Raw genomic sequence first — 12,225 nt, 5'->3', positions numbered from 1 at the left:
CCAAATTGTATCACAAGTGTATAGAGATAGAGTTCAATTTTGTCAAATCTTACGATATTTTTGCGCACCTTGACTGCTTCGTTACTTATGACGCTGTGGCTGCTACGATATTTATGGGCACCTTGCATGTACTCATATATTTGACGCTGTGTATGTACCGATGTATTTGAGCAGGGTGAATGTATCTATTAATTTGAAGACTTTTGTTGTACCGATATAATTGATTACTTTTGGTGTACCTATATATTTGCATATCTTGTCTGTTACGGTATTTATGACGCTGACTGTACTGTCAGTGACAAAAAAGTATGAAGCTCCTTGTGGTGTTTTGTGTCATATTTTTTTTAGTATTTTATCGAGAGATGTCCTAGAATAATATAAATAGGAATATCAAAACAAAAACACTAATTATATATGACTAACAAACATTTATTTAAATTAAATATTTTAGATAGTTTATATCTTTCTTAAAAAATTATATCTTAAATAATCTTTATATTATTAACTTAAAAAAATCACAGTAAACAAATTACAAAAAAACTACGCTTATCGTTGGTTTCGGAGCCTAAAATTCCTGCAAGAAATCTATCCTCATCCCTCTTATTCTTTGACAAAACAGACAATTTTAACAAAAATTTTGATCTCAGAAACCAGGATTAAACAAAAAAATAAATACAATCAGTAGAAACCCATATAAGAATTTTATACATTCCTAATATGCCTCGTGTGTGTTCGATGCACACCCTGCATTGCAGATTTTATCTCTTCCATGAATGAGCTTGAATTATGTATAGTTGTGCCTCCTAATACTACTTTAACACCAGGATTCGCCTGATTTATTTGATGTACGCAAAGCGACTCCTCATAAGTCACGCCTCCTACAATAAACACGATAATGTCTTGTGGTCTCCGTCCGTTTGTCTCGTCTCCTCCTAATGTAGGGTAGAGATTCTCACGTAGTTTGCCTTTAATTAGGTCTTCTATGGTGTCCTTGAGGAGTGGAGTGTGTTGTGTGTAGATGTTTTCTACACCATTTAAACCCTGGAAAGAGAATGCGAAATAATTTAATTCTTTTTAAATAAAATTATCGCATTTTATATTATCTAGCTATAGCCCGCGACTCCATTCGCGCAGAATTTAAAACTTAATTGCCCTATACCTGTTGCCTATGTATTCTAGACTATGTTCTACATCTATGATAAATTTCAACGAGATCCGCTAAGCTGTTCTCGAGTTACCTTTAAACAAACATCCATTTAAACATTGGCATTTATAATATTAGTAAGATAATATATAATTATGTATAAATTAATGTTTAGCTACCATTACTGCATTTTAATTTACATAAAAAATAACATTGTAAACATTATCTTACTAATATTATAAATGCGAATGTTTGTATGGATGGACAGATGTTTGTTTGAAATTTGACATACATATAAAATATAATCTGCAAGAACACATAGGCTACTTATTAGGTTTTTTTTAATTCTGCTCAGACGGTATCGCGGGCGACAGCGAGTACTCGATATATGTACAAACTTTAAACAATCTCTTAGTAATCTTGACGGCGTCCTGCAGCCCGAAGAGGTCAGTCTTGCGAGCGTGTGCGCCGCCCCACTCGAGCGCGAGCACGGGCGCGCGCACGCACTCCTCGCTCGCACCTCCTGCAGCACGAGCACGAGCACGAGCACGCAGCGCGTCCAGCAGCGCCGGCAGCGCGTTGCCCGCGTGCTTCTCATACCGCAGCGCGTACAGTGCCACCAGCTTCGCCGCGTCCCACTCCCTCACCGATTCTTTACCTATTAACGCTTTTAGGCGCTGAAAATTAAATTATAATTATTAAAAAAAACTTATTAATTATATACCGCACAAATATCTTTCACAATGAGCTCACATATGTAAATAAATAACAGTATAATCTCACTAATCCGGCACTAATAAAAACCAATGCCGGATTACTGGATTGCATTGAAAAGTCATAGGTAATGAATAAAAAAGCATTTCATAGAGGAAATAAATGTATATAACGTATTACATTAACATACAACTACATATGTAATTAATTAGTTTTCATAATGTGCGCAGCGAGGATGCCGAATTATTGAACGTGATAGTTTATCGAAGTGCCGGATTAGTGAGATTATACTATATTACTAAGAAACGTCTTTTGCGCTCTAGCAATAATTTTCAAAAGAAATAGCATACATGAACATGGGTATCTCAGGCTCAGGCTCAGGTTCCTCACCTGCAGATGCTTAGCATGGTCGCTTTGACAGGCTATCTCCTGCTCCAGCTCGGAGACCTCCAGCAGATGGTGCCGGCCCACCAGCGCTGACAGCTCCCCCACTACAGTCACGTGCTTCGTCACCGTTCCAGACATTTTCTGAACACAACACAATATACAATGTATTTTAAAAATAATTTTCAAAACTGTCTTTTTTCAAATATAATACCTAAAAAAAAAATCACTTAACAAAACACATGAAATGCGTAGAAAATTATTTTTTTGTTAAGTAATTACATTATTACATATCCTAGTAGAGACTCACCTTGAATAAAGGATACGTTTCAACAAAGTTCTTCATATCTGCAATGCTCTCGACCTTCTGATGGCTCTTTGCCTTACGCTGGAACTCCTCCATCAGAGACTTGATTGTCTGCCCGATCTCACCAAAGTTCGAATACAGATTCTGTACACATTACAAGAAATTATTACTACAAATAATAATGCCATTAAATTAAATAAAAACTACATAATTAACTTTATACATTATCTAGTTAGGTTATGCAAGTTTGACTCACCTTAGCATAAAATTCATCCTGCTCGGAGGAGAGCACAACTTCCTTGAAGTCTTTGTGCACATCAGGCACGTGTGCCAGGCTGACACGGTTGTTGCTGATGCCCAGCAGCTCGTGTACCATCGCCTGGTACGTCCACTGCAAACATACACTCATCATGTACTCATATAAATTACAAATGTGCATGTATGAACGGCCTGTGAGTACACAGCACATAATTCTTGCCTTCTATCTCTGTTTAACATATACAATCGAACCTGGCTAATCATGGCTCCAAAGGACTCCAAAGAATTTTTTTTTCTTATAGAGGTTTCTCTCTATCCGAACTTCTGACTGCTGGAGGTCAACAACACGCTTATAGGAATTCCTAGGTTATCCAGATTCAACTACAATTAATTTTAAAAACCAAGATACGCAACTTGACTTAACACTAATAAAATTCAGAAGACTTAGCTTAAACAGGGCACAATGGAATGACTTACTTAAACGCCACAAAAAACATTACCCACCTACCATTTGGACAAAATTACAATCATGTTTGTATGTCATAAATGAATTCAAAGTAAATACCTGATTAAGCAACGGTGTAACAGGATCATCTCTTCTATCAAGAATAAGTAGTATCGGAGTTGGCACGTCACCATTGAATGGTATTGAATTATCAATGAGCACAGTCTCCCGGCGTAAGAGGTCCCGCACGCGTTCCGCAAGCCGTGCACAGGGTTCCGAGGACGCCTCGTAGCGAACCACCGCTCGTTTCTTCAATGACATCACTAACGCCAGCAGACCCTGTGACACACGCTGCAAGTGGTTCTGATTCCATGAACGACCTGGGGAAATGTAAACAAAGATAATCATCCATCCTTATCACCCTCTATGTGGGACACCAGGACTTCGTACTCGAGAACCATAGTTTTTATTTTCAATAGTATTTTAATTCCTTACACCAAATCCATTCAATCTCTTCTTAGGTCTAAATGTACTATTATTCGTGTTCAGCTACTTTTCTTCCAAGAATAGCACACTTGCCCAGCAACCTTGTTGGCTGATTCCCATTGGCCTACCAATAAATCGGCCGAAAATAATCCCATCTTAAAAATAATGAGTAATAATTAATTAAATAGATTTTGTTTTGTACCATGCAAACATCCAACAATATTGAATGAGAAGAGATGTCTATCCACTGCTAAATAGTCAGCAAAAACTTCCTGCACCTCGCGCACTGCCTCCTGCTCATCGCACTCTGCCAATGTCTTGATGTCAGCCTTGGATATCACATTGCTGAAATCTTATCACTACATTGTTAATTTGAAACATTGGTGTGTGTCTCTAGTGCTGTAACACATGTTCAAACACTCAATGTCTTATAAGAGTAAAAGAGACAATAAATCTGTTCTGTTTCTTGTTTATGGCTCTCCCTTGTTAGATTGGGTGTGAATGTCAAGTGTTAACAATAAATCAAAGTTGTACATATCTTATGACAGGAAATTCATAGATAACATAATATATATTCATGAATGGCAATTATATTTCACATAACATGATTTGATTTCTTATCATTTATTAACAAAACAGTTAGTAAAATCAGTGCTATGTTTTTAAACTACATAATATTATGTATGTAACACTTACATATAAAATAAACTCCATATTTAGGGCAGCGAAGTTCTCTAGACAATAATGCAATGTTTTCAGAAGTAGGACGTAGAAATACAATGCATTTCATATGCTTTAGATTGTCAAATTTACTTGGGTTGTCTATTCTTTCAAACAGATATACCTCTTTTTGTAATATTTCTGTTTGACTGTACACCATGCTCACGATGCTTGTCTGAAATAAAATTTACGACGGTATTACTTTTAAATAAAAAAATTAAACACGAAACTTTGAACCATCTAAAGTGGGTGGTCACAGAAATTAAGGTCAGAAAAGCTTTAATACCCAAGCAAACTTCGATGTTTATAATTAAAATATTTCTCAGCAATTCCTAAAAATGGAGTAAAAAATGCCAACACATATTTTTTTATAAATTAATAGATATATTGAGGAATAACTCACAGTCTCCTTATCCATAAGAATAACTTTCATGCCTGGACCGCTCTCTTCAGTCATTTTAGTGATATACATCTTTAGTGCCTTTATAACATTCATGGTTTTATCTTTAATATTATTTATCGTATATCGCAAAAATAAATACACTTTTTATAATCCGATCAATACTTTCGAAATCTATTTGTTTTGACATTTGACAAAAACAATCAACGTTTCCGACATTGACATGTGTCAAAAAAAAATATTCTAACTACGCAGCAGACTGTCAAACAAAATTGATCAAATGATAATTGCCCTTGTATTAACACTAATAAATAAATAAAATAATGGAAGTTTAGTTCTTTTATTGATATGTTACCAAGAAAGCACTAAATTAAAATTATGAAAATGAATATGCTGGTAAAATTCTCGATGATTAAATCCGTCAAAGTCAAATAAAAACTCTCATTTCAAGAAGTGCTTATTTTCTTCTATTGACTAATACTAATGATTAAAAATAATTGTTTAACATACTATTATAATTCACTAGATCCATTTTAAAAATCCATTAATTGATTGTTTAAGATTTTTCTTTTCTCGGCGTCTAATTGGTTTAGATACGTAATCGAATGGAATTAACGAATACCCAAGGTTCTGCTAGCGTTTTCCGTTATAACATCAAGAGTAGCGCTTTTCTACAACGTATCCGTATGACGTCAATTACATCACATCACTAGTTATCAACGAACGAAAGGTCGGACGGGTCAGGAGGATCCCCATTTAAGCGGCATATTCCATTTATTATATTAGTATTAAAAAATATTAAAATAAACATATAAAATGTTTTCCCGTGCCCTGAAACCCGTTGCCAGTGTGGCAGTCCAGAATGGCGCAAAATTCTCCACCACATCACAGGTATGATTTTGATGATTTAAGCACATTTTTGCACATTAACTCTTTATACCTAACGTAATATAACAATTCTGAAAATAACTGGTATTAATTACAAATACAAAGATGTTTAATTATTGTTGCAGAAAAACTTTAAAGTGGTGGTGGCGGGTGCTGCCGGTGGTATCGGTCAGCCACTGGCTTTGCTGCTGAAGCAGAATTCTTTGGTGACAAGGCTAGCGTTATACGACATCGCGCCTGTGACCCCTGGAGTCGCCGTTGACCTATCCCACATGGACACACCAGCCCAGGTCACCGGGCACAAGGGTCCAGAACAATTAGCCGCAGCTGTTGAATGTAAGTAACGCTTATATACCTGTTTATATATAAATGTTCAGTACATAGAAGTGTTACATAACGCTTATCAGTGTGCAAGTTGATGTGTCTAACCTAATTTTAGTTTGGGATCTTTGTCAAGGACATTCTGATTATGAAATGTTTAGTATGCAAATGTCAAGTTTTCAAACAATTTTCATTGGAAATAACATTACTGAATAGTAATTTAATAGGTTATAATTAAGTCATATTATATTGTAGAATATAATTACCATAATTTGAATAAATTGATTTATAGTTATGGAGAACACACACTGACACATTTTAATACATATGTATGTATATAAGAATCTCATATAGTTCTTAATGTGTTACAGAAAAGGGTTAAAGATACTCTACACTTTAAATCTATTATGAACTTTAGTATTGTAAATTTCAAGGCTCCTTTATATAGAAATTATTTAGTTACAATTATAAACATAATTGCTATTTAAACGTTAAATCTAACAAATTCAACGTTTGTGGGATGGATTTTAATCTCATTACAGAAAGACTAAAGATAAAGTCATATCTGTTTGCTGATAACAAATAATTTTGTTTTTCCATGATCACACACAAGGTTTATATAATATGTTAGATTCTTTGATAAATATGTTAATCAATTTTTATTAAAATTTACACAATCATGATTAATGCAGCTTATTAGTTACGAGTTATCTTATTCTAGTCTGTACAATGCTCAAAACATGGTAACTCTTAACCAGATTCCAATTAAACTATAAACCATAGATAAACTACAATTTAAACTCAAGTTTATGAACTAAATAATTTTTCTGATAACACTTTTTTGCAAATAACTTTACATAAATTACTAAAAAAGTCAAATATCAATATGGCCACCATGTATAGTATTTGAGGTGCTTCAGTTTACTAAATTAAGCTTCCAATCAAAAAAAAAAAGAAATATTGCAGTTTTTGTTTATTCTCTTAAGGTACAGTATTGTACATTTGTTAATTTATCTTAACCAGGTGCGGATCTGGTAGTGATTCCTGCAGGTGTGCCCCGTAAGCCGGGCATGACCCGTGATGACTTGTTCAACACAAATGCATCCATTGTCCGTGATATAGCAGACTGTGTTGCTAAGAATGCACCCAAAGCTATCATGGCTATTATCACCAATCCTGTCAATTCTATGGTGCCTATTGCTTCAGAAGTACTGAAGAAGGTAAGATATGAAATTTATTTTTAGTATAGACAATGAGTATTTCTGATTATCTTGTTTGACCCTTGGCGAGTGATAAGGACGAAATCTTGACATAGCAATGTGTCTCTTATGGTGATATTTTGATGTACAACATTCATATGAGATTGAATGTGGATAGCTACACAGGTAGAAGACCAAAGATGGATGGATTGTGCGAAAGAGGATATGCGTAAGAAGGGGATAGATTCAGATAGGCAGGGTGATAGAGATGTAGGGGAGTACATACTGTGTCGAACCTCTGTAGAGATAAACACAGGTTGATGAATGTTTCTTCATAAGCAGGAATTGAATTGATTGACGCTTATGAATATAATGATGTGTAAATGACTAACAATGGATTGTATTTCACTGAAACAATACAATGACATGTTTGAATACACCATCAATATAGTGCGGAGACATGAGTATAGATAACAACTTGACTAAATGATAAGTTGTATTGTTTCACTGACATTAAATAATTTTCTTTGACAATTATTTGTACTATGTTTTATTTAATGGATTGTATCATAATAATGTTACTGATATTATAAATGCGAAAAGTTTGGATGGATGGATGTTTGAAGGTATTTCCGGAACGGCTCAATGGATCTTTATAAAATTTGGCTTAGGTGTAGAACATAATCTGGAACAACACATAGTTTACTTATCAAGTTTGTTTCTTATTCCGCGCGGACGAAGTCGAATCTAGTAATAAATATGATTTACACATATTCACTATTTTCATTTCTTTTATGATTTTGTATATTAAAATGTTGAATTTAAAACCTTTCCAAAACTTGTAGGCTGGAGTATATGATCCCGCTAAAGTACTTGGTGTAACCACCCTGGATGTGGTCCGTGCTGCTGCTTTCATTGGAGAGATCAACTGCGTGGACCCCACTACTGTAAAGATTCCCGTCATCGGAGGGCATTCGGGTGTTACCATTATTCCCGTGCTCAGCCAGAGCTGCCCCGCTGTTAATTTGACCGACCAGAGCAAGATTGAGGCACTCACAAAGAGGATCCAGGAAGCTGGTACTGAGGTAAATTGATAAATTCATTTGTTTCGAAATATATCTGTACCTGAAGACTTAAACAAATATATAGATGCATCCGAAACCGCAGATCCTTAGTGAACCATTTGCAGTAATATGATGGTATATTGCCGGTTTATTTGATTTGGTTGTTTTGTACTTGTAGACTTGTTATGTATAAAATAATTACGAGCTTCACGAGTTCCTGAGAAAAACGGCCTTGACAGACAGACGGACAACCGTTTTTTTTCCTTTCGAGGTGTGGAACCCTAAAAACAGATGGCACAATGTATGTAATGTTTGTGACAGGTGGTGAAGGCAAAGGCCGGTGGAGGCTCCGCCACTCTGTCGATGGCGTACGCCGGCGCCCGTCTCGCCTGCGCAGTGCTGCGGGGACTCAAGGTAAGCTATCGCCTATTAACTAAATAATTGTAAATGCCAAACAAGTTCGAAATTATCATTTATCCAGCAAATATAATAAATTTGGAGTGGATAAAAAATACTGTTAAAACATAATCGTCTCGAAAAGTTTAAACGAAAATTAATTTACAACTTCTTAATTATTAATATATGTTACAAAAAAAAGATAGAGTAATATTAACAAAGACATTTCTAATTATATTTATATTTCAGGGTGATTCAGACGCAGTGGAGTGCGCATACGTGAAGTCAGATCTGACCGAGGCGACTTACTTTGCCAACCCAGTGCAGTTCGGACCCAACGGAGTTGAGAAGAACCTGGGCTACGGAGAGCTCAATGACTACGAGAAGGAACTCCTCAAGGCTGCCATACCTGAACTCCTTAAGAACATCAAGACCGGTGAGAACTTCGCCAACAAGTAGACTATTACCAATGAACCAACCAGGATGAAGACGGGAGATTGGAGAATTTGAAATTTCTAGGATTAGAACTATGTCTAGTGATAATAGTGTTAAAATTTATTTTAAATAGGAAAATATACAAAGAAGTAGTTTGGTAATATATATACCATAGTTTTTGGGTTATTGCTATTTAAAATATGTTTTAATGAAATTAAATGGCATTATTCTATTTTAAATTGTTCTTAGTATATTTTGGTTCTTTCCGATGTCGTATGTCTTTAATGTCCTGATTAAAAAGAAAATGGTAGCAAATAAATGTTAGGAAAATCTATATTTACCCTGACTCTTACTATTTATTAAATTATTCTTTCTTTTTATCTGAAAAATATCGAATGTTTGTAATTAGAAGGATTATATTTGCATTTTGCTTTTGTTTATTTAAACTTGTAATGTCTGTGCGGAGGATGGAAGTTATTTTGTAAATAAATTGTTGGCCCCCGTATGTTATGTTGGTATTAAAATACAACAAATAATTGTGTTTTATTTATGACCCAGGCATGACGTGAGGTTTCATTGCAAAAGATCAAACATTAACATCCCCCATCGGAATGTTAAAACTTTGGAAAAAGATCAATGCAATCCTTCGTTTGATTATTATAAAATGAAAAGTTTACTCACATGTCTCTGCTGACTCCATTTACAAGTTTTGTAAGAAATAAAAACAATATTTTAACACTAAAATATTAGCTATATAATTTGCTGAATAATGAACGTATTTTATTGTAAACACGCAAATGAGATTGATTCTCATAAAATTCAATATAAATCTCTACCATGAGGAGCACGAGGTACGCACAGAAGATTGTCACTCCAGTCCAGGACCGGGTGTTCGTTTTCCTGCTCACACGAGGACTTTCCATCTTTGAATACGTCGTTGCTTTGCAATGAACAAATGGAAATTGGCAGAGACTCGAAACTATTTTTACCCAATACTGCTATTAATTATTTAAAGTACGCCATTTGTAGTAACGTTTTTACTATAAATTAATATTTACACACACACTACACATAACATTTGATCCCGCAATCAAATTCGAGAGATGTTACAAAATGAACTGTGAAATACAGAACCGCGTCCCAGTTCCTTGCTTTTAAAACTTTCTATGACGTCAGTGTTGCCATATTCATTCTATATATTTTTTTCAATTCTATATAAAGACGTAACGCGGGTAGGTATATAATAAAAGCGAAGGTAGATTTGCATCTTATTTATTTGATTTGTCCTCCCAAAACTTTGTTTTTGCTTATGTTTGGACTTACAAGGATTATCTTTCTTTCGGCTACTTACAATAACATTACAGTTTTATAAAGAAATCACAATGTGGAGAGTCGCCGGGACGCGGCCGCCGGCGCTCGCCGCGACCTCCCGCCCTCTGCGACACCGACCTGTCTTACATTATTATTATCATCCTTGCAACAGCAGCGATTTATTTAAGGTATAGATACCAGTCAATTACTTAAAAAAAACTATATACATTTAAGGATGAATCAATTAATTAGTTTAAAAAAGCCATATTTTTGCAGTGGTTAATTTTGATATCGGTGTGGTTGCGGAGAGGTCATCAGACGGCATCCGGCGCGCCGCGGCCCGACACACAGACAGACAGGAGCGCAGACACGCGTCGCTCTCTCATAGCCCGCACTCAGCCGGCCGCGTCGGCCGCACTAACTCAAATCGAAATCTCTATCCGTACACTTACAACTAACCTTCTGTATAATTACAAATGCACAGTATGTATACATAATAACCATACACTTTTACAATATGTATATAATTTAATAATCCGTTAACCGTGTTTACATCGTATGTAGCGTTAGGGCTTAGTCAGCGAGCCCCGCCCCGCCCCGCCCACTGCGCCCCGCCCCCGTCCCCGCCCGCACACACTAACAAACAAAAAGGAAAACTATTTACATTAGACGAGAAAGATAAATTCAACTACGCGCATACTAACTAAGGCGGGGGCGGAGGCGATGCGGCGCGGCGGGTGCGGGGCGGGGCGGAGCGCTCGATAAAAATAACTTATACATATGTATACAGACATATATACATACATTAACTTAGTCTCGTCAGGTGGTCGGCCGCAAGCTCAGCGTCTCCTCGTATGCACTAACTATACACTGTACAGGCCGCGTGCCCCCGCCCCCCTCGACCCCTCCCGCCCTCCTCGCCCCGCCCACTGGAAGACTGGATATAGTACACGGTGAGAGCCACTTAGCGCTATGAAGACAATACGATTGTGTGGCAGTGTTCGGTAGCGTGGCGCCGACTGCTTTACAAATATATAAAAAATAATCTAGAAAGTTCGCGAGCCGTAAAACAACAAAATAAATAACAATTTAACATTATCATACTCTCACTATTCGACAGCAGAATCCATTTTACATAAGCGTATTCCGTCTCGCTCGGGTATCGCCCTCCCCCCGCCACTCTCAACGCCCCGTGCGTCCCGCGGGGCGTGTCTCACACAAACACACACACACACACACTCAGTCACTGAGATCACGCGCACAAGTTCATAATAGTCTATCACTTTAATGTCAACGTCATCTCCTGTTCAAACGAAATCGTCTCTGAATAATTAAACTTATCCATTCATCGATTAGTGTCACCGATGCGGTGTGCTGTAGTGGATCACAGAATTTCTTTTGCCTTGACTTTCGGGCGTGTCTTCCCTGCTGTCACCTCGATGCTCTTCTTCTCGATCTCTGTCTTCTTCTTTGTTAATGGTGTCAGTGCGGGAGTGGTGTCCGCGCGCGCCGCTCTCCGCCGCGCCCTCTGCCCTTGTATTCGATGTATTTCGATTGTTTGTTGCCGCAATGTCCATTATGTTATTATCAGTCCGCTTGAGCAGCGTGAAGGCCAGCCGGGGCCCGCCACCCGCGCCCGCGCCCGCGCCCGCCCCCAGCAGCGCGTAAGTAGGCCTGCCTGCACGGGGCGCGGCCGCGGAGGGAGGAGGTCTCCTGAGCAGCAGTATACGCGGCCGCGTGCGGGCGGGTGCAG

General features: G+C 37.2%; 3 protein-coding genes across 3 annotated transcripts in view; 1 reads left to right on the top strand and 2 right to left on the bottom strand.

The window, feature by feature from the left end:
- Positions 1 to 676: 676 nt before the first annotated feature.
- On the bottom strand, positions 677 to 5,038 carry Vps45 (vacuolar protein sorting 45). The gene is made up of 9 exons (XM_013312009.1): positions 4,862 to 5,038; positions 4,435 to 4,633; positions 3,941 to 4,090; positions 3,373 to 3,632; positions 2,806 to 2,940; positions 2,553 to 2,693; positions 2,249 to 2,386; positions 1,543 to 1,821; positions 677 to 1,041 (listed from the first exon to the last, which is right to left on the bottom strand). The coding sequence occupies exons 1-9, from the start codon at positions 4,952 to 4,954 to the stop codon at positions 703 to 705; spliced, it is 1,734 nt and encodes a 577-aa protein (XP_013167463.1). The 5' UTR covers positions 4,955 to 5,038; the 3' UTR covers positions 677 to 702.
- Positions 5,039 to 5,388: 350 nt separating this feature from the next.
- On the top strand, positions 5,389 to 9,697 carry Mdh2 (malate dehydrogenase 2). Its single transcript, XM_013312499.1, has 6 exons — positions 5,389 to 5,749; positions 5,872 to 6,082; positions 7,091 to 7,287; positions 8,112 to 8,351; positions 8,652 to 8,744; positions 8,976 to 9,697. The coding sequence occupies exons 1-6, from the start codon at positions 5,675 to 5,677 to the stop codon at positions 9,183 to 9,185; spliced, it is 1,026 nt and encodes a 341-aa protein (XP_013167953.1). The 5' UTR covers positions 5,389 to 5,674; the 3' UTR covers positions 9,186 to 9,697.
- Positions 9,698 to 11,830: 2,133 nt separating this feature from the next.
- The window catches only part of Smr (nuclear receptor corepressor smrter), a 4,697-nt gene continuing 4,302 nt past the window's right edge, over positions 11,831 to 12,225 (bottom strand). The window contains exon 14 of the mRNA XM_013311931.1: positions 11,831 to 12,150. Coding sequence (XP_013167385.1) covers positions 11,831 to 12,150 — 320 coding nt within the window. The remainder of the gene's footprint in view (positions 12,151 to 12,225) is intronic.

Source organism: Papilio xuthus, unplaced genomic scaffold (genome assembly GCF_000836235.2).
Source record: "Papilio xuthus unplaced genomic scaffold, Pxut_1.1 DF827679.1, whole genome shotgun sequence".
Taxonomy (NCBI): domain Eukaryota; kingdom Metazoa; phylum Arthropoda; class Insecta; order Lepidoptera; family Papilionidae; genus Papilio; species Papilio xuthus.
This window is presented reverse-complemented; position numbering and strand designations above follow the sequence as displayed.